This window comes from Dicentrarchus labrax, unplaced genomic scaffold (genome assembly GCF_905237075.1).
Source record: "Dicentrarchus labrax unplaced genomic scaffold, dlabrax2021, whole genome shotgun sequence".
NCBI lineage: Eukaryota > Metazoa > Chordata > Actinopteri > Moronidae > Dicentrarchus > Dicentrarchus labrax.
In genome coordinates this window covers 87,506-109,193 of record NW_026136998.1, presented here as the reverse complement: position 1 = coordinate 109,193, position 21,688 = coordinate 87,506, and the positions used below count along the sequence as shown (strand labels likewise).

Here is a 21,688-nt window from a genome sequence, read left to right as displayed (position 1 = left end):
TGGTCCTGCTGACTGCCATTGCCAATACTTTTTGCGTGCACCTGTCTGTCGTCGCTCTCTCTCTCTCTCTCTCTCTCTCTCTCTCTCTCTCTCTCTCTCTCACCCCAACTGGTCGAGACAGACGACCACCCACCTAGAGCCGGAGGATCTGTCCTAGGTTTCTGCCTTTTAACAGGCAGTTTTTCCTTGCCCTTGTCGCCAAGTGCTTGCTCATGGTGGTACTGTTGGGTCTCTGTAATTAATGTTAAAGAGTTCGGTCTAGACCTGCTCTATTTGAAAAGTGTCCTGAGATAACTTTTATGAATTGGCGCTATAAAATAAATGAATGAATTGATGAATTAATAATAGTAACTGTAGTAATAATATTAATTAAAGCTGCAAGCAGCGTTGGGCCGGACCTTGCACTCCACGCAACTCGGGCGTGCCGCGTCGCGTGCCGTCGTAACACATGTGGACCACAACAGGAAAATTTCACGTAAATCAGCTCAAAATCGCCAAGCAGCACTTACTTCCTGTTGCCAGTAGGTGGTGCTATCACTATGTCTGTATATTGTCATGTAGACGTGTTCAGGGCGGGACTGTTATCAAACGTGAAGTTTGGACCACGTACGCTGAAGTTATGAGGACGTGTACAGGGCGACAGATCCGATAAGCCAATTTTAACGAGTTCGTTCAAATACAACGTGAAAAAATGAAAATCAAAATGGCCTACGTCCTGTTTGGTTTGGGTTATGGGTCCAAGAGGCTTTTTTGCTTGTCGCATAATGATACACATGCCTACCAATTTTCATACATGTCGGTCTTGCGTGTCTTGGGGGCTGATTCTGTGGGGGGGGGGTGTGTAATCCATTATGCCACGCCCATCCGTGGGATCAAGACAATACCTTAGTGTTTGCCACGATTGAATTTTGTGCAAAATTTCATGAATGTTCGGGTATATTTATCCCCCCAAAAGGTGTTCAAATGTTAAAAGAAAAGCTGATTTTCGCCACGTCGCCATGGCAAGAAGGTTCAACAAAAATTCTTAAGATTAATGACATGTCTTTGTCATCGTCCTAAGGGACTGCTGAAAGAATTACAGCTGGATCTGGGCAATCTGCTGGGAGAAAAAATATATATTTCCTTTCACCACTAGGTGTTGCTCTCACTATTACTGAATATTATCACATAAGCATGTTCAAGGCAGGACTCTTATCAGACAAGTGAAGTTTGGAGCCGATTGGACAATGTACACTCAAGTTATAGCGAGTTCGTGCTTTGTGGCGGTACATCAAAATTTCCCGCCACGCCACAGACACGCCCCCTCACCACAGTCAACACATATCATCAACAATGTGCAATGCATTTTATAAGTAAATTTCAGCTGGATGTGATCATCCTGCTAGGAGTAGAACATGAAAGTATAAAACGTGATACTTCCTGTTACCACTAGGTGGCACTCTCACTATTTCTCAATATTATCACATAGACGTGTTCAGGGCGGGACTCTTATCGAACATGTGAAGTTTCGTTGCAGTCGGATCATGTACGCAGAAGTTATGACAAATCCTTCTTTCATGGCGAAGGTTTGAAATTGGATGCCATGGGACGCTGTTCGACAGAATAACGTAAATAGCACAACTTTTAATGGTGAATGTGTTTAGATGGCTGTGTCCAAATCGGAAGTCAGTCCAATAAATTCCCTAGGCGTTCGTTCAAATACAACGTGTGCAAATCGCCAAAAATGCCACAAAATCCAAAATGGCCGACTTTCTGTTGGGTTTGAGGTATGGGTCCAAGAGACTTTTCTGCTTCTTTTATCATGATACACATGCGTACCAATTTTCGTACATGTTGGCCTTACGTGTCTCTGGGGCTGATTCGGAGGGGCGTGGCTTAGCCATTTGGCGGCGCCCGTGCACATTGACAATTGCATACCAGTATTTTCGGTACGTTTGAATTTGGTGCAGTTTTCCCTGACTTTTCGAGCCTGTTGCAGCCGCCAAATATGCGGTCGAAGGCTCAAATATGAGCACGGAATTCCAAATGGCCAACTTTGACGGAAAGCCATGGACACGCCCTTCAACGTACAGTCACAAATAGAACAACTTTTAATCAGCAATGTTTTTTGACTGCACTGACCAATTTTGAACTAGATCCGATAAATTCCCTAGGAGGAGTTCATTCAAATACAACACGAAAAATCACAGAAAATGACAAAGAAGTTCAAAATGGCTGATTTTGATGACACGCCCTTTAATGTACATGCACAAATAGCACAACTTTTAATCTGCACCATTTTTTGACTGTACTGACCAATTTTGAAGCAGATCCGATAAATTCCCTAAGAGGAGTTCGTTCAAATACAATGCGAAAAGTGAAAGTGAAAATGAAAATCAAAATGGCCGACTTCCCGTGGGGTTTGGGGTATGGGTCCAAGGGGCTTTTTTGTACGTCTAGGCACGTTGCACGTGCCTACCGAGTTTCATACATATCGGTGAAACGTGGCACCGGGGCTGCTTTTTTAAAATCCTGTAGGGGGTTCTACAAACACGACTAATACAATTTTTGGTATGTGAGCTACAGGCACCACTCTACACGTAACCTGTGCATTTCATATTCATAACTATTACGGTCTCCTCACAGTGATTTACCATGCCACCAGAGTGCCACCTAGTGGCGGATTGTCGACACATTCATTAGTGAGCCTGAGGGAGCCATGGGGAACTATGGACCCAAGCTTGCTGTCAATCGGACATACCAATGTGGAGAAATGGTCCACTTCCTTTTTTTTTTGACGAAAAATGTACAGGAAGTGTGAATTTTATAGCATGCTTATTTTTTGAAATTTCAAAAATGTTCAAATTACTTTTTTTGCCAGGGAGGTCCCCAGGTGCTAGGTGAAGAAAATTCGTGTGAATCGGACAAAGCGTGTAGAAGGAACACGAAAAAGTACTTTAAGGACATTTCGCCCTCTAATGAAAAAAAATTGTAGGCGGAAGTGGGCGGGGCCTATATGGGGAGATTCAGCTCCATTCACTGAACGCGTGGATACAAGGTTTTTGAATGTGCGACAAACGATGTGGGAGTTATTAAGCAACAAAAAAGTCAAAATACTTTTCTCAATAGTAGCGCCACCTATTGGCCAACCCAAAAGCGACGCATATAATATCCCCATTTTCACCAGGCCTGACAAGTTTGCCAAAGAGTTTTGCCGGAGTTTTTGTATATATTCAGGGGGGCAAAAATCCAGTCAAAGGGGGCTAAAAATAATAGGTAAGAAGAAGAAATCGAGCAAAAACAATAGGGACCTCCAGCGGTCGCTGGCTCGGTCCCTAATAATAACAACAGTAATATCAGTGATATTAGCAATGGCAGTCAAGCAGGACCATGGCAGGAGGCTCCACCAGGATCCATGAGAACCTGCAAGACGAGAAAGCACAAGAACTCCAGGGAAGAAGTGAACTTAGTAACATGCATTAATGGGACATGAATGAGTGCAGAAAGAGAGAGGAAGGGAGGAGCTCAGTGCACCATGGGAAATCCCCCAATAGTCTAGGCCTATAGCAGCATAACTAAGAGATGGTTCAGGACTCACCTGAACTATGCCTCCAGAACCACAACTGGAAGCTGGTTCCACAGGAGAGGAGCTTGGTAACTGAAGGCTCTGGCTCCTGTTCTACTTTTAGAGACTATAGGAACCACAGGTAGCCCTGCATTCAGAGAATGTAGTGTTCTAGTGGGGTAATAGGGTACTATGAGCTCTTTAAGATATGAAGGGGCCTGACCATGAAGAGCTTTGTAGGTGAGGAGGAGGATTTTAAATTCTGTTCTAAATTTTACAGGGAGCCAATGCAGAGAACCTAGTACAGGAGAGATGTGATCTCTAGCAGACCTCTAGGACTGCCTTCTTTCATCTACGTAATATTAGAAAAATTAGACACATACTATCACAGACAGATGCAGAAAAACTAATCCATGCATTTGTTACTTCAAGGCTGGATTACTGCAACTCTTTATTATCAGGTTGCCCCAATAAGTCCATTAAAACGCTCCAATTAATTCAGAACGCTGCAGCACGAGTACTGACAGGAACTAGAAAAAGAGATCACATCTCTCCTGTACTAGCTTCTCTGCATTGGCTCCCTGTAAAATGTAGAATAGAATTTAAAATCCTCCTCCTCACCTGTAAAGCTCTTCATGGTCAGGCCCCTTCATATCTTAAGAGCTCATAGTACCCTATTACCCCACTAGAACACTACGTTCTCTGTATGCTGGGCTACTTGTGGTTCCTATAGTCTCTAAAAGTAGAACAGGAGCCAGAGCCTTCAGTTACCAAGCTCCTCTCCTGTGGAACCAGCTTCCAGTTGTGGTTCTGGAGGCAGACACCCTCACCACATTCAAGAGTAGGCTTAAGACATTCCTCTTTGATAAAGCTTATAGTTAGGGCTGGATCAGGTGAGTCCTGAACCATCCCTTAGTTATGCTGCTATAGGCCTAGACTATCGGGGGATTTCCCATGGTGCACTGAGCTCCTTCCTTCCTCTCTCTTTCTGCACTCATTCATGTTCCATTAATGCATGTTACTAACTTCACTTCTTCCCCGGAGTTCTTGTGCTTTCTCGCCTCTAGAGCCGGAGGATCTGTCCTAGGTTTCTGCCTTTTAACAGGCAGTTTTTCCTTGCCCTTGTCTCCAAGTGCTTGCTCATGGTGGTACTGTTGGGTCTCTGTAATTAATGTTTTAAAGAGTTCGGTCTAGACCTGCCCTATTTGAAAAGTGTCCTGAGATAACCTCTGTTATGAATTGGCGCTATACAAATAAAATTGAATTGAATCTCTTTTCCTAGTTCCTGTCAGTACTCGTGCTGCAGCGTTCTGAATTAATTGGAGCGTTTTAATGGACTTAATGGGGCAACCTGATAATAAAGAGTTGCAGAAATTCAGCCTTGAAGTAACAAATGCATGGATTAGTTTTTCTGCATCTGTCTGTGATAGTATGTGTCTAATTTTTGTAATATTACGTAAATGAAAGAAGGCAGTCCTAGAGGTCTGCTTTATGTGGGAGTTAAATGACAAATCCTGATCAAAGATAACTCCAAGATTCCTGACAGTGGTGCTAGAGGCCAAGATAATGCCATCTAGAGTAACTATATCTTTAGACAGTGAGTCTCTAAGATTTTTGGGGCCAAGTACAAGAATTTCGTTTTTTTCTGAGTTTAACATCAGAAAATTGCAGCTCGTCCAGGATTTTATGTCCTTAAGACATGTTTGTGATTTAGATAATTGATTAATTTCATCGGGCTTGATCGATAAATATAACTGCGTATCATCTGCATAACAGTGAAAGTTAATGGAGTGATTCCTAATAATGTTGCCTAAAGGGAGCATAAAGTAAATAGTATTGGTCCAAGTACAGAACCTTGTGGAACTCCATGACTAACTGTAGTATTTATTGAAGATTCATCGTTAACATGTACAAACTGAGAACGATCAGATAAGTATGACTTAAACCAGCTTAGTGCGGTTCCTTTAATGCCAATTTGATGCTCAAGTCTCTGTAAAAGAATATTATGGTCAGTGGTGTCAAATGCAGCACTAAGATCCAAAAATACAAGTACAGAGACAAGTCCATTGTCTGAAGCAATTAAAATGTCATTATTAACTTTAACCAGAGCTCTCTCTGTGCTGTGATGAACTCTAGTCACACAGGTAACATACATCTGGATAAATACAACCTCACACTGCTGTGTGTGTATGCGTGTGTTACAGGTGGTGTTGTCATCCAGGTGTGCGTCAGACGCTGCGGGGGGGCGGAGTCATCGTCAGGTTCCCCAGAGAGTCAAATCGATTGATCGATCTGCCAGAAGATTACAGCGTCCTGATCAATCAGGCCTCCAGCTTCACGTCAGTACACACAATGTACACAATGTACACAATGTACACACACAGTGTACACACACAATGTACACACAATGTACACACACAATGTGTCTCACTGTCTTACTCACTGACTGTCTCACTGTCTCTACCTGTGCAGGTGTCCTCGGTCAGGAGGGGATAAGTCTCGTGCTCCCACTCTGTGTCTGGTGTGCGGCTCCATGCTTTGCTCTCAGAGTTACTGCTGTCAGACGGAGGTGGACGGAGAGGACGTAGGAGCCTGCACCGCCCACACCTTCACCTGTGGAGCCGGACTCGGCCTCTTCCTCAGGTAACGCACCTGTTCTCTCATTGCGGCTTCTTCTGTTTGTGTTGTACTGTTGCTCTCTGCAGGAAGCTTACCTGTACAACGCCCACCTGTAAACCCACCAAACACTCACCACGTCAGTAGTTAGCACGTTGCCTTCTGTAGTCCCAATGTTAGCATGCTAACTGGCTAATTACAGGCTAATGTGTGTGTGTGTGTGTGTGTGTGTGTGTGTGTGTGTGTGTGTGTGTGTGTGTGCAGGGTGAGAGAGAGTCAGGTGTTGTTTGTTGCAGGTAAGACAAAGGGCTGTTTCCATCCTCCTCCGTACCTGGACGACTACGGAGAGACTGACCAGGGCCTCAAGTGGGTATCTGTCTGTCTCTGTCTCACTCTCTGTGTCTCTGTCAGTCTCTCTCTCTTTACCTGTCTGTCTCTCTCTCTTTACCTGTGTGTGTCTGCAGGCGGGGTAACCCTCTCCACCTATGTGCCGAGCGTTACAGGAAGATCGAGCGTCTGTGGCGCGACCACGGCATCGCTGAGGTCATCGGCCACGCTCAGGAGGCCAATCAGACGTTGGTCGCCATCGACTGGCAGCACCTGTGATGTTTGGCTCCAACCACACTCAGAAACGCGGCTGCTGATAGGCTCTTTGCCTCGCCCCTTTCAATAACGAGTCCATCCTCTCAACCAATCAGCTTCCTGCAGTGCGGCGCTGAGCTCAGATCAGCTTTCAGGGATTTTTCAGGACCTGGAGGCTCCTGACCAATCAGAGAGAGGCAATAACTCCATCCTCTCTGTTCTCACTCTCGCAGACGGGAAGTTGGAAACGTTTCTTTTTAGAGTTTTTTAATTACATTTTCTTCAGATTGAAATTTTGTTTTTTGGAGATTTTCTGACTTTTTTTTGTTTGTGAATCTTTAAAAATCCAAAGTGAAGCCCCGCCCACCTGCTGCTGTCACTCAGGTTGATTGACAGCTCACCTCCAGCTGTTTTACATCTGTGAACTTTTTTTTTAACTTTCATTCAAAAACCATCAGATTAAAATCTCCGTTTCCTCTCGGCATCATGGGAAAAAGGAGCTGCCGCCCACGTTTCTGATTCAGACAGTCCAGTGACAGTTTGTGATGAACTCCCAGGGTGCATTTCACTAACAAACAGCCAATCACAGAGCTTCACTGAAGCAAAAGATGAGATCCGTTCACTGAGGCTCATGGGTAATGTAGTCATGTGATTATTAAAGAAACATTTAAAATAAAGAGGTTTGATTTGAATTATTGATTATTATTATTATTATTATTATTATTCATACGGATTGCTTTTAGTGTGAAATTTCTTATTAATGTTCACTTCGTTTTGAGGCATTTCCATGGCAACAGATTCCCAGTTTAGATGTGTCTCCTGCAAAAAGGAACGATCAATGAAAACAGGAATATTAGATATATGAATATGAGTCGTTGGGTTTTATTGATTGACAACATATCAGACACGTCTCGGATATTGATGAAGAATGGAAGGCTAATATATCAGTTTCTTTAGTTCAGTTTTGTTGTTTTAACGTGTGTGAAGTCACTTTCTGTTTAGTTTTTTATGGCTTTGAGTTTGTGACAAACAGAAATCTCCTTTATTTATTTATTTATTAGTTTGTTATTTCACAGCATGTCGCCTCCTCGCGCTGCTTCATTCTCTCTGCTGTTAATATGTGAATTCTTGTATAAATGAGTAAATGTACAATATTGTATAAGAAAAACCATTAAAAACTTTAAAAGGACTTATCTCCTGGATTTATGGTCAGTTTGTCCTAAAGGTGGCGCCAGAGCAAACACATTTATCAGAACTAATAAACACACAGTTTGTCATTTCTGTCACTTACTTACTTACTCTGTGTTTAGTATATTTCATATTGATCAGTATCAATAACAGCAGAGAACAGCTGATAAACTGATCAATGAACCCAAAAAGTGAACTCAATAACTGCAGGAAGTTTATTTCCTGTAAATATTGATCAGAGATGGTTCCTGATATATTGATACATTCTCTGTCCGTATTCTGTATTTTAATTATTTTAACAATCCGACTTAATATTCTTCTTTCTGACAGATTCAGAGTTTATTCTCATCTATAAGATGTCTGCTGCCTTCTGATGGACGATGCTGTTGATCAGAGACTGAAGCTCTGTCACTACACTGCGATCAATAATGATGATAATAAACTGATTAATAATAATATACACTGATCAATAATAATATACACTGATCAATAATAATACACACTGATAAATAGTAATAATATACACTGATCAATAATGGTGATAATATACACTGTGATCAATAATAATAATATACACTGATCAATAATAATATACACTGATCAATAATATATACTGATCAATAATATACACTGTAATCAATAATAATAATATACACTGATCAATACACTGATCAATAATAATATACACTGATCAATACACTGATCAATAATAATATACACTGATCAATAATGATGATAATATACACTCTGATCAATAATAATAATATACACTGATCAATAATAATAATACTATTAGAGAAAAAAAATTAATCACCAACTGCCATCAACAGTTATCAGTGGCTCTCCAAGTTCAGGGACTTCTGTCAATGTAAACTCAGATATATATTTAGACTGTTTTTCTGCTATCGATCTTCATCAGTTAACTTCAATCATTTCTTCATCGAAGCCATCAACCTGTCTATTATTAGACCCGATCCCAACTAGGCTGCTTAAAGAAGTTGTTCCCTTAATTGGCACTTCTTTACTGGATATGATTAATCTTTCTTTATTATCAGGATATGTACCACAGTCCTTTAAAGTAGCTGTAATTAAACCCCTTCTTAAAAAGTCCACTCTTGACCCAGGGGTTTTAGCCAACTATAGACCGATTTCTAACCTCCCCTTCCTCTCTAAGATTCTGGAGAAAGTAGTCGCCAAAGAGTTGTGTGACTTTCTACATAACAATAGTTTATTTGAGGATTTTCAGTCAGGATTTAGAGTTCATCACAGCACAGAGACAGCTCTGGTTAAAGTTAATAATGACCTTCTGACTGCTTCTGACAATGGACTTGTCTCTGTACTTGTATTATTAGATCTTAGTGCTGCATTTGACACCATTGACCATAATATTCTTTTACAGAGACTTGAGCATCAAATTGGCATTAAAGGAACCGCACTAAGCTGGTTTAAGTCATATTTATCAGATCGTTCACAGTTTGTACATGTTAACGATGAATCTTCAATAAATACTACAGTTAGTCATGGAGTTCCACAAGGTTCTGTACTTGGACCAATAATATTTACTTTATATATGCTCCCTTTAGGCAACATTATTAGGAATCACTCCATTAACTTTCACTGTTATGCAGATGATACGCAGTTATATCTATCAATCAAGCCCAATGAAATTAATCAATTATCTAAATTACAAACATGTCTTAAGGACATAAAATCCTGGATGAACTGCAATTTTCTGATGTTAAACTCAGAAAAAAACGAAATTCTTGTTCTTGGCCCCAAAAACCTTAGAGACTCACTGTCTAAAGATATAGTTACTCTAGATGGCATTAACTTGGCCTCTAGCACCACTGTCAGGAATCTTGGAGTTATCTTTGATCAGGATTTGTCATTTAACTCCCACATAAAGCAGACCTGTAGGACTGCCTTCTTTCATTTACGTAATATTAGAAAAATTAGACACATACTATCACAGACAGATGCAGAAAAACTAATCCATGCATTTCTTACTTCAAGGCTGGATTACTGCAACTCTTTATTATCAGGTTGCCCCAATAAGTCCATTAAAACGCTCCAATTAATTCAGAACGCTGCAGCACGAGTACTGACAGGAACTAGAAAAAGAGATCACATCTCTCCTGTACTAGTTTCTCTGCATTGGCTCCCTGTAAAATGTAGAATAGAATTTAAAATCCTCCTCCTCACCTATAAAGCTCTTCATGGTCAGGCCCCTTCATATCTTAAAGAGCTCATAGTACCCTATTACCCCTCTAGAACACTACGTTCTCTGAATGCTGGGCTACTTGTGGTTCCTATAGTCTCTAAAAGTAGAACAGGAGCCAGAGCCTTCAGTTACCAAGCTCCTCTCCTGTGGAACCAGCTTCCAGTTGTGGTTCTGGAGGCAGACACCCTCACCACATTCAAGAGTAGGCTTAAGACATTCCTCTTTGATAAAGCTTATAGTTAGGGCTGGATCAGGTGAGTCCTGAACCATCCCTTAGTTATGCTGCTATAGGCCTAGACTATCGGGGGGATTTCCCATGGTGCACTGAGCTCCTCCCCTTCCTCTCTCTTTCTGCACTCATTCATGTCCCATTAATGCATGTTACTAACTTCACTTCTTCCCCGGAGTTCTTGTGCTTTCTCGTCTCGCAGGTTCTCATGGATCCTGGTGGAGCCTCCTGCCATGGTCCTGCTTGACTGCCATTGCCAATACTGTTGTTGCTGTGCACCTGTCTGTCTGTCTGTCTCTCTCTCTCTCTCTCTCTCTCTCTCTCTCACCCCAACTGGTCGAGACAGACGACCACCCACCTAGAGCCGGAGGATCTGTCCTAGGTTTCTGCCTTTTAACAGGCAGTTTTTCCTTGCCCTTGTCTCCAAGGTCTTGCTCATGGTGGTACTGTTGGGTCTCTGTAATTAATGTTAAAGAGTTCGGTCTAGACCTGCTCTATTTGAAAAGTGTCCTGAGATAACTTCTGTTATGAATTGGCGCTATACAAATAAAATTGAATTGAATTGAATTGAATCAATAAGAAAATACACTGATCAATAATAATAATAATATACACTGATCAATAATAATATACACTGCAATCAATAATAATAATATACACTGTGATCAATAATAATAATAATAATATACACTGTGATCAATACACTGTGATCAATAATAATAATAATATACACTTTGATCAATAATAACAATAATAATATACACTGATCAATAATAATAATATACACTGATCAATAATAATATACACTGTGATCAATAATAACATTAATAATATACACTGATCAATAATAATAATAATAATAATAATCATAATAATAATATACACTGATCAATAATAATATACACTTATCAATAATAATATACACTGATCAATAATAATATACACTTATCAATAATAATATACACTGATCAATAATAATAAAAATATACACTGTGATCAATAATAATAATAATAATAATATACACTGATCAATAATAATAATATACACTGATCAATAATAATAATAATATACACTGATCAATAATAATAATATACACTGTGATCAATAATAATAATAATAATATATGCTGTGATGTATAATAATAATAATATACACTGATCAATAATATTATACACTGTGATCAATAATAATAATAATATACACTGATCAATAATAATAATATACGCTGTGATCAATAATAATCATATACACTGTAATCATAATAATAATATACACAGATCAATAACAATAATAATATACACTCTGATCAATAATAATAATATACACTGATCAATAATAATATACACTGTAATCAATAATAATAATATACACTGTGATCAATAATAATAATATACACTGATCAATAATAATAATAATATACACTGATCAATAATAGTGTGGTGGGGGTCCCAACCCTCAGGTGACACATTCTGTGTGTGATTGGTTGTCTGGTTGCTACGGTAACAGTGTACCTGCAGTTGACAGGTGAGCTGTGACCGGAGGAAGCTGCTGCTGCTTAACATCAAACCAATTATCAGTGAGCGGATTAAAGCTGATCTGCTGCTAACGAGATCACAGCTGAGCTTCTGGAGGACGACTCTCCGCTCACTCACATTCACACCTTTCCTTCCGCAGCAGACTGGAGTCGAACCCGTCGCCAGATTCTATGTGAATATTTGGTTGTGATTTAATGGCGGACCCCTGTGCCCCCCCAGCACTATGGACTGTCCTGACCTGCAGCTCGGCATTATGGGTCTGAAACCGAGAGTTGAGTTGAGTTTCTGGAAGGGATTAAAAGTCTGAAACTCCGAAGGATTCTCGAACTGCTTATTTTAGATTCCTGTTGTTCAGTGTTGATTCAGTTGAGTGTTCCCGTTGAACCGACAGGTAAAAATGCCCTTCATGCCGGTGAAGTTCAACCTGCCGAAGCGGGTGAAGCTGGCTCAGGGTCTGTGGATGATCTACTGGCTCTCGGTCATCGTAGGGATCCTCATCTTCAGCCTCGGCATCTTTTTTAAGATTGAGCTGCGGAAGAGAAGCGAGATGATGGACAACAACGAGAGCCATTTAGTGCCCAACCTGCTGATCCTGGTGGGCTTGTTGGCCTGTGGGGTCAACGCCTTCGGAGGGAAGGTGTGCCACGACTCTCTGGACCCGATCAAGTTCGCCAAGTGGAAGCCGATGCTGAAGCCATACCTGCTGCTGTGCTGTGGCTTCAATGCGCTGCTGCTGCTGACGGCGATGCTCTGCTTCCTCATGCAGTTTGCCGTGTACCTGACGCTGGCCGAGGGCCTGAAGAACAGCATCAAGTTCTACAAAGACACGGACACACCGGGACGCTGCTTCATGAAGAGGACACTGGACATGACGCAGATCGAGTTCCGCTGCTGTGGCAACAACAACTTCAGGGACTGGTTTGAGGTGCAGTGGATCAGCAACCGCTACCTGGACATGAGCAACGACGCAGTCAAAGAGTGAGTACCCTCCAGAGTCCAGTCTGTTCCTGCAGAGTCCAGTCTGTCCCGGCAGAGACCAGTCTGTCCCTCCAGGGTCCAGTCTGTCCCTGCCTGTTGTGATATTTTTAGGCTTTTTTTGAAAATTGCAAAAATTGTTGTGATTGTTTTTTGTAATTCATAAAAAATTTAAGGTGACTTGTTTCAGTGAATAAAACTGCAGTGTTTGGAAAGTCAAAGTTTTTATCTTCACAACTACAGACAAGCAAGTGAGTGTGGGGAAATATTCTTCAATTGGTCAGATTTGTGGAAATGTGATTGGTCGGCTGAATATCTGTGTCACAGTAAACTGAACCAGGCTGGACTGAAGTCTGAGGAACTGTGAGACATTTGTGATGTTTTACAGAACAAATAAAATAATGAAAACAATCGTTGGTTGCAGATAAATATCCCCCTGTAGGTCGCTGCTGACGTCACACAGCTCCAACAACCAATTGATACGATCACTTTATGTTCCTGCTGTCAGAAGGGAACTGTTGACCAACACTTTTTATTTCTCACTTTCCAGGAAAGTTAAGTTGACTCTTCATTCATTTCACTGAATCGTGGCTCGTTTTTGTCTCTCGAGGTCAACGAGAGCACAAACCGGGATCATCTCTAAGCTTCCTAATGAGAAAAGCCTGATTCCAACCTTCCAACTGTTGCTCATCGTCAGTGTTTTTCAGCTGAATCACACTTTAACTTCAGAGCTCAGCGGCCCACAGAGAGAGTTTTATGAAAGGGGGTCAGTGGAGGATAAATCAGGGAATTAAGGAGGTAAAAGTTCCCGTGCAGGAGGTCGATGTACCAGCTTCTGCTCCTTAAGTCTATAATCTGTCAGGATCTGATTTCCACCTTGCTGCGGCTTACACGCCCACTAACATGACAAGGTTAAACCAAACCAGGAGACTAAGGGAGCGTTTGATTCTCTCACCAGAGAAAACTGATCAGTACTGTAAAAGACAGCAGAAGCCGTCAGATGTGATCAATAATCATCAGCAGCTGGCCATCAGTCTGTCAGTCTGAGGTTCTGAAGTCGTGTCGTAGATCCATGTTTGCGTGTTTCCGTGTCGTGTTTCTGTGTTAATGCTCTTAAGAGATATTACTCTCTCTCTCTCTCTCTGAGATGATTATTTCCCATCATCCAATTTGAACCTCCTGTCAGCCACAGGCCACGCCCACTGCCAGTTCCCATCAATCACTCTCAGGTCCCGCCCCCTCAGAGGAGACACCAGTGACATCACAAAGTGTCCAAATGTCCTTTTGTTTAAAAAAGATCTTCAGATTAATTCAGTTTTATTTAACTCATCAGTCAATAATGGTCAATAAATATCTCTGATGTCCTTCCTGTTCGCTCTTTCCTTTAGCGCCACCATCAGGACAAACTGATAACAAACATTTTCAAACTTTGGTCAAAATTTCGTGTCTGATCCTGATAAAACTTCAATGATGAAGCTCAGAGTTATTGAGATGATATCTGCTCATAGTCTTCAGAGGAGAAACCCTTTCTGCCATTGTTCAGACCTGAACTCTGCAGCCTGAAGGGGGCGCTAGCAGATTGTTGAAGCCCAGTTAGACCAGGAAGCATCCCAGCAGCAAAGTTCTTGAAATATTTGGGGATGCAGTGAGTCACAGATTACAGTTTGTGAGCCGCCGCTGGAATAAATGCACAACAAAATGGAGGCATCCAAAGTGATGATATGTTAGAATATGGACAGATTCTGTCCACACGCTGAAGATTACAGACTGGATCTCTTTATTTTGATATGATATGATATGATATGATATGATGGGCTGATCTGGGAGCCACAATAGCTTTCTATGCTAGTTAGTTCAGTAGCTAAAAGGACACAAGTTTCTACAGTTTATTAATCAGTATGATGTCCTCCTGTCCCCTGTAAAGTTGGTCTCTGGTGTGGAGCAGTTTATACTCTGATGTTAGCAACATAACTAATAAGCTATGATAGCTTTCTCTTTGGCTCAGCTCTGTCTTGGTTATAATTGGCCAACAGAGCGAATTCACTGGTCACAGAAAAGTGAATTATAGAGATCCAATGATTCCATTCAAAAGTCTTAATAAAGATAAACTTTTTATCTGATTACCAGCTGTCTGTCCTCCTTGTGTTAAACATACCTAACAATCACTGCTTCTCCCACGCTGTTGGACAGACAAAGGACGTCCCAGAGGGACTGCGAGCCGAGCTGCTGCTAACGTTAGCTCAGCTTGTTTCTCTGATAACTTAAGATCCAGACGTCTGATGACTAAAATCCTTCATCCGGTTCAAATCTTGAGTTAAAAAGCACCAAGATCCAAACAGTGGATGGTAAACAGTCAATGCATGACAGCTTCTGATTATTGGTTATTGATTGAATCAGCTCCATATAAAACATAGCTCTAGAGTCTATACACTGTTTATTGATTGTAGATTATTGATTTAATCAACTCTATATAGAACATAGTTTATACACCATGAGGAAATGTTACACGTTAGAGATTTAAAGGGTGTTCCTCAGAGTTCTTTACTGGGACTGTACCATACCAAACCCCAACCCTAACCAGAACCAAACAAACATTTAAAGTTTGGAGCCAAAGATTTGTTTAAATAAATCTAATGTTCTGTCATGATGGTGGTGCTGAAGAGATCAAAGTGGTCACCAAAATGAAGTTTATGGAAATAGAATTGAGTTTACATTTATTGTTGGAAAGTCAATCAAACCTCCACAAAGAGACAGTCTGTGTGGTTGTTTGTTGACATAATTCTTTTTGGAAAGTCACTTCAAACTCTGGCTCTGACACTGAGCCTCTGCAGTGACCTCTGACCTCTGACCTCCAGTAAACATGAACTCTATCTCTGTCCTGCAGTCGGGTCCTCAGTAATGTGGAGGGAAAGTACCTGATGGACAGCGTCCCATTCAGTTGCTGTAACCCTGGGTCCCCTCGGCCCTGCATCCAGCATCACCTGACCAATAACACCGCCCACTATGACTACGACCACCGCATTGAGGAGCTCAACATCTGGACCCGGGGATGCCGCGAGGCCCTCTTCTCCTACTTCAGCGGCATGATGAACAGCATCGGAGTGCTTGTCATCGCCACCATAATCCTGGAGGTAAGGCTCCGCCCACCACCCACCTCAGCCAATAAGCATCCACTTTCCAACATTTAAAGTTTCAGATTAATACAACTCATTAGCTAAGCTTAGCATAATGACAGCTAGTCTGGCTCTGACTGAAGCAAACCCTGATAAACATGTTACATCTGGTTTGTTTCATCTGTACAAAAACATCAGTAGTTTGACAGGAAGTTGTATACCCAACTATTTCCTGGCTGGGACCAGGAACTTCCTGGAGTCTCCACTGGTTGCCTGGCAACTGCTCAAAAACAGTCCTGCATATAATCCCCTATTTTCCCACTTTTGTTTGTCAACTTTAGAGCTGCTGGTAGGTGGACCGTTTCCCTTTGTTTCAAATTTTTATGCTAAGCTAAGCTAACCAGCTGATGGCTAAAGCTTTATATTCAATTCAATTACATTTTATTTGTATAGCGCCAATTGGTAAAAAAACTCTCACTTTTCAAATAGAGCAGGTCTAGACTGTACTCCTTATAACATTATTTACAGTAACAGTTCCCACTATGAGCAAGACCTTGGTGAAGACAGCAAGGAAAAACTTCCTTTAAGAGGCAAAAAACCTCAGACAGACCCCAACTCTAGGTGGGCAGCTGTCTGTACTTAAATTTTAACTGTCAGACAGGGAGGTAAGAAGTGGATTTAATTAAATGTTGAACTGTTGGGCGTCCGGTTAGCTCAGTGGGTAGAGCTGGCGACCCATGTACCAAGGCTCAGTCCTTGCTGCAGCGGCCCAGGGTTTGAATCCGAACTGCTGCCCCTTGCTGCGTGTCATCCCCACTCTCTGCCCCCCTTTCCTGTCTGTCTTCAGCTGTCACTATAAAAAAGGCAATCAAAAAAAAAGCCCCCAAAAAAAATATATATATATAAAAAAAAAGAATGTTGAACTGTTTCTTTAAATTCAAAGGTTGGTTGAATGTCTGTGAGTCAAAAATAAAAGTTTGATTTGGTTGAATTTGATTCTTTTATCATCTCAAAAAGGGACGTCACATTAATGTACAACAGTGTGCAACCTTCAGAGCTGTAGTAAAAGAATGTGATTGGACAGGAGGGGAGGGGGACGGGGCTTTCAGGCCAGAACAGCAGAGTTTGGTTTAAAAGGTGTTTATTGTGACAGAAAATGAGCTCGGAGCTAAATGTGCCTCTAATCTGTAAGGACTTTCTCCTGGAGGTGAACACAGGATAAGTTCTGTTCTTAATCTTCTGATTTAAAGATAATCGCAGCACACCTGCAGTAAACTAACTGAAGTGACCTTAAATGCCCCAGGTTAACAGCATAATTGATTAGTGAGTGATTAGCATTAGTGCTGAAGGAGCTGCTGCTTCATGACAAACACAACCAGAATCCGCTCTTCAGACTGCAGACCAGACTCCATATGGAAAAAGGCAGTTTTGAAAATGTTGACCACTTCATGGAATTTGGAAAATATTTTTCCAGTCAGCAACTTTAAATACATTTCTGATATTATGTTGACGTGATGTTTAGGGTTTCAGAGAGTAGATCTGACCTGGAGTGTGATTTTGAAGACATTTGACAGAACCAGTTCATCGTGGTTTAGTTGATTTCTGTGACTCAGGACTTGGCAGTGGATCTGGTGCTGAGGTTGCAGCACATTAAGCTGCCGAGTGGTGGTCAGGCTCACTGAGGATCAGGAACTATTCTGGGGGGGTTAATCTGCCGCAGCAACAGGGTGCATTCTGGGAAGATCAGGATGAGGGACAGTTCCTGAGAGTGAAAAGCGATTCGTTATGTGGGTCAAAACAACAAGTGTGACCTGAAGCGTGACGAGAGATTTAAAAACAGCATCCTGAACTCAGTCACTCTGTTTGTAGTGCTGCTCTCAGATCTGCGTTCTTCTTTCTGCAGTCTGTGGACCAATCAGCAGCCTTCTCCACATCAACAATAAGTCAGAACCAATCAGATCAGACCTCCTCTTTCAGACCTCTGGGGCTTTTTTCCCCTGATGTTGTCTCCTCAGGTGGAGTTTCAGACTGTAAACATATATTTCATCATTTAATATTTGGAGTATCATAAAGTACAGTAATATTACTTCTGTCGGGCTGGCCTGGAGTGCACATGCCCTCATAGTTTCAATTGGCTCCAACACAATAATGATGTCACCCTGTGTGTGTGTGTGCGTGTGTGTGTGTGTGTGTGTCAGTCGGTGGACATGGCGGGTTTGAAGTACCTGAGCACGGCTCTGGAGACAATGGAGGACCCAGAGAATCCAGAGTGTGAGAGTGAAGGATGGCTGCTAGAGAAAGGCGTGAAGGAGACGTTCAGCGAGCTGTTCGCCAAGCTGAAGACGCTGGGGAAGACCAACCAGGTTGAGGAGGGTGCGGACGCACAGGAGGCCGCCACCTGAGAGCCCCGCCCACCACAAAGGACTGGGGTGTCCCCCCTCTCAACCCCCCATCTCCACCTGCCTCTCCCCCAAACACAGGGAACGAGAGAGGAGAGGTCTTCTTCTTCTGTACATAAGCCATCCACACACACACACACACAGACACACACACACTCACACACACAGACACACACTCACACTCACACACACACACACACACACACACACTCACACACACACACAGACACACACACACACACTCACACACTCACACACACACACACACACACACACACTCAAAGTGAACAAGTCATTAAAGTTACTGTGAATGTCGATATTATTTTCCATTCTGTAAATATGTTGAACAGAGTTTATTTTTAATCAGGAGGAACAGAAACCTGCTGCTGTAAATAAAACATCTGGATTTAAATTGTATACAAATAATAACCCCCCCCAGTGAGCCCGACCGATACATCAGCACTGATATCAAACATGTTGCAGTTCCACAGTTTGTCTAGCAGAGGGCAGAAACAATCTATTTTTTATTTGTTTATTATTTATTTGAAAAACAAACATCAGCTGTTTTATGTCCACATTTTGGTGTTTGTGTCCCAGACATTGAGTATCGGTCGAACTCTGGTCTTTACCGTCGCTGGCTGACCTCTGACAAGGAAACAGACGGCTAAAACATCCAAAATTAAAACAAGGTGTGTTCAGTGCTGAGTACCACTCCTGACCACCAGGAGGTCAATACATGAAGGTCTATACAGGTAAATACAGGTAAATACAGCTTAATATGCATTGGGGAAGATTCACATGGTTTCTTGAATTTTATTTGGATATCGTCTCGCAGTCATCTTTTTCACTGGCTTTTGGGGGGGGGTTTCCAGCAGACAGAATTAAATTCTTTACTTTCACATGTTGTGCTTTTGCAGGTTTGTTGATAAACTGCTCACATTCATCAGCCAAAGGAATGATAGCTAGCATTAATGCTAACATCTGTAACCTCAAGCACAGGATTGGTAGAGCATGCTGAGCCTGGCAGACCTGGTTCAGGGTGTCACGTCTTGGCCGTCTGGTTCCTGTCTAAGACTCTGGTTGGTAATGAAACAGGAAAGTTTTTTTACACTAGCAGCCAAACCAACACACACACTTTGATGAGCAATTTAATCTTCATCAAATATGAATATTTAGTGTTGACTCAGTGTAACAGACAGGAAGCTGCATCAGAGCGTGTGTGTGGATCTGGTCTGTGTTCAGTCTTACAGAAGTAAAGTCAGATCGGATGTATAGTGATTTAAGTGATTTAAGAGAAATTCAGTTTTAAGTTACAGCTTGTAATATTTGTATGTTTCTGTTTTCTTTCTTTGTAATATGGAGAGTTGTGATGTTTATTGTGGGTTGGTTGGAGCTTGTAGTCGCTCTGCTGTGTTCGATAAAACCTATAAAGAGATTGTGACTGACACCGAACTGTCTGTCTCCATTTTATCAAACTGGTTCTGGGCAATACAGGTATATACACGGGTATTCATAGGTATTCACAGGTGTATATATATATATATATATATATATATATATATAGGTATATACACAGGTGCTCACAGGTATTCACAGGTATATATATAGGTATATACACAGGTATTCATAGGTATATATACAGGTATATGCACAGGTATATACACAGGTATTCACAGGTATTCACAGGTATATAGATAGGTATATACACAGGTATTCATAGGTATATATACACGTATATACACAGGTATTCACAGGTATATAGATAGGTATATGCACAGGTATATACACAGGTATTCACAGGTATATATACAGGTACTCACAAGTATATACACAGGTATATACAGGTATTGAGAGGTATTTCACAATGTGTGTACTGTAGTGTTTTACAGTGCTTTATGATGTTTTACAGTTTTTATGTGGTTAACAGCAGATAAACAGAGTTAATCAGCTCAGAGGAAGAGATTAACTGTTGATGTCAACTGAGAGCCAAGGACAGCAGTCATGACGTAGGGAGTCACTGGGGGGTCTCAGCATTAAACATCTTCAATCAACACAAGTAACCATTTCATCAAACTACAGCCTCATATAAATAAATAAACCAACAGAAGAGGAATGTGAATAAATCAGAGATCCAGCAGCAGCTCAACAGACTCATCACAGCCTGTTGCCAGGCAGAATTCAAACCAGATTATCTTATTGGAAGACAATCAGCCTCAGAGCCAGAAAGGAGCAACTGGTTCATGTGTCTGTAGTTTGAACCGGGTCGTCCACTAATCGGAGTGCAGAGATGTTGTGCATCGGAGTGTGAATGTGTATGAATGAGGTAGTTTCTGTTCGATGGACCTTGCCATTACTGAGTGAATGTGTGTGAAAGGGTAAATGTGGTTCATAGTCTAAAAGCGCTTTGAGTGGTCAGAAGACTAGAAAGGCGCCATACAAGTACAGGTCCATTTACCATTTACCAATTTGATTGTAACCAAATTTGGTAATGTTGTAAAACCATACAATTCTACCGACAACAGCTCCACAATAATACAGAGGATACAGAGGGCACACATAGGTCAAGGTCTGTAATATGTATTTAACTTATATAATAGTAACAATAATGACATTATTAATATCATTTATTTGACTTAGTGCAGGCCAATAATTTGACAGTACTTGTATTTCAGAGACAGTAAAGATTTCACAATAAGATACAGGACAGAAGGCAGTGCTATAGATACAAGGCAGCAGTGAGTGCTGTAAATACAGGGCAGCGGTCTGTACTGTCTATTTATTTAAATAATAGTAACAATAATGACATTATTAATATTAACTTTATTTAATCAGTTTTAATTAAGTCCAAGGCCATAAAGTATACCCCCTGTCAAACATTATTATAATAAGAAAAAATATGTATATTCTGAATTTTCTCTCCTGCTCTCTCTCTCTCTCTCTCTCTCTCTCTCTCTCTGTCTCACCCTCTCTCTCTCTCTCCATCTCACCCACCTAGAGTCGGGGTCTGTCCTAGGTTTCTGCCTCTTAAAAGGAAGTTTTTCTTTGCCGCTGTCTCCAAGACAATGTCTTGCTCATGGTGGGAACTGTTGGGTCTCTGTAAATAAGTTCGGTCTAGACCTGCTCTATTTGAAAAGTGTCCTGAGATAACTTCTGTTATGAATTGGCGCTATACAAATAAAACTCTTACTGCAGTCACATTAAACTCCTCATATCCTGAGATTATCACTGGACATTCTCCTGCTGCTGAACACGACCCTTTAATGTGAACACACACGACCTCAGATT

The 21,688-nt window shown here is 41.3% G+C and overlaps 2 protein-coding genes and 2 long non-coding RNA genes across 10 annotated transcripts in view; 2 read left to right on the top strand and 2 right to left on the bottom strand.

Moving 5' to 3' along the window:
- The window catches only part of ubr2 (ubiquitin protein ligase E3 component n-recognin 2), a 47,519-nt gene extending 39,588 nt beyond the window's left edge, over positions 1–7,931 (top strand). For all 7 annotated transcript variants that reach the window (XM_051395634.1, XM_051395641.1, XM_051395637.1 and 4 more), the window contains 4 exons: positions 5,749–5,883; positions 6,017–6,187; positions 6,425–6,526; positions 6,625–7,931. In XM_051395634.1, coding sequence (XP_051251594.1) covers positions 5,749–5,883; positions 6,017–6,187; positions 6,425–6,526; positions 6,625–6,766 — 550 coding nt within the window. In that variant the 3' untranslated portion in view covers positions 6,767–7,931. The remainder of the gene's footprint in view (positions 1–5,748; positions 5,884–6,016; positions 6,188–6,424; positions 6,527–6,624) is intronic.
- LOC127361258 (uncharacterized) overlaps positions 1–21,688 on the bottom strand; it is a 76,224-nt gene that overhangs the window by 40,806 nt on the left and 13,730 nt on the right. The gene's annotated exons all lie outside the window — the stretch shown is intronic.
- LOC127361266 (uncharacterized) lies at positions 56–21,569 on the bottom strand. The gene is made up of 2 exons (XR_007884147.1): positions 21,521–21,569; positions 56–264 (listed from the first exon to the last, which is right to left on the bottom strand). It is a non-coding gene; the product is annotated as an uncharacterized LOC127361266 (long non-coding RNA).
- On the top strand, positions 12,018–19,850 carry prph2b (peripherin 2b (retinal degeneration, slow)). The gene is made up of 3 exons (XM_051395729.1): positions 12,018–12,894; positions 15,776–16,022; positions 18,203–19,850. Exons 1-3 carry the CDS (start codon positions 12,314–12,316, stop codon positions 18,404–18,406), a joined length of 1,032 nt encoding a protein of 343 aa, XP_051251689.1. The 5' UTR covers positions 12,018–12,313; the 3' UTR covers positions 18,407–19,850.

Coding starts and splice junctions, on each gene's coding strand:
- prph2b (XM_051395729.1), top strand. CDS start 12,314: ATGCCCTTCATGCCGGTGAAGTTCAACCTGCCGAAGCGGGTGAAGCTG. Junction 12,895..15,775: donor AGCAACGACGCAGTCAAAGA/GTGAGTACCCTC, acceptor TCTGTCCTGCAG/TCGGGTCCTCAGTAATGTGG. Junction 16,023..18,202: donor TCGCCACCATAATCCTGGAG/GTAAGGCTCCGC, acceptor TGTGTGTGTCAG/TCGGTGGACATGGCGGGTTT.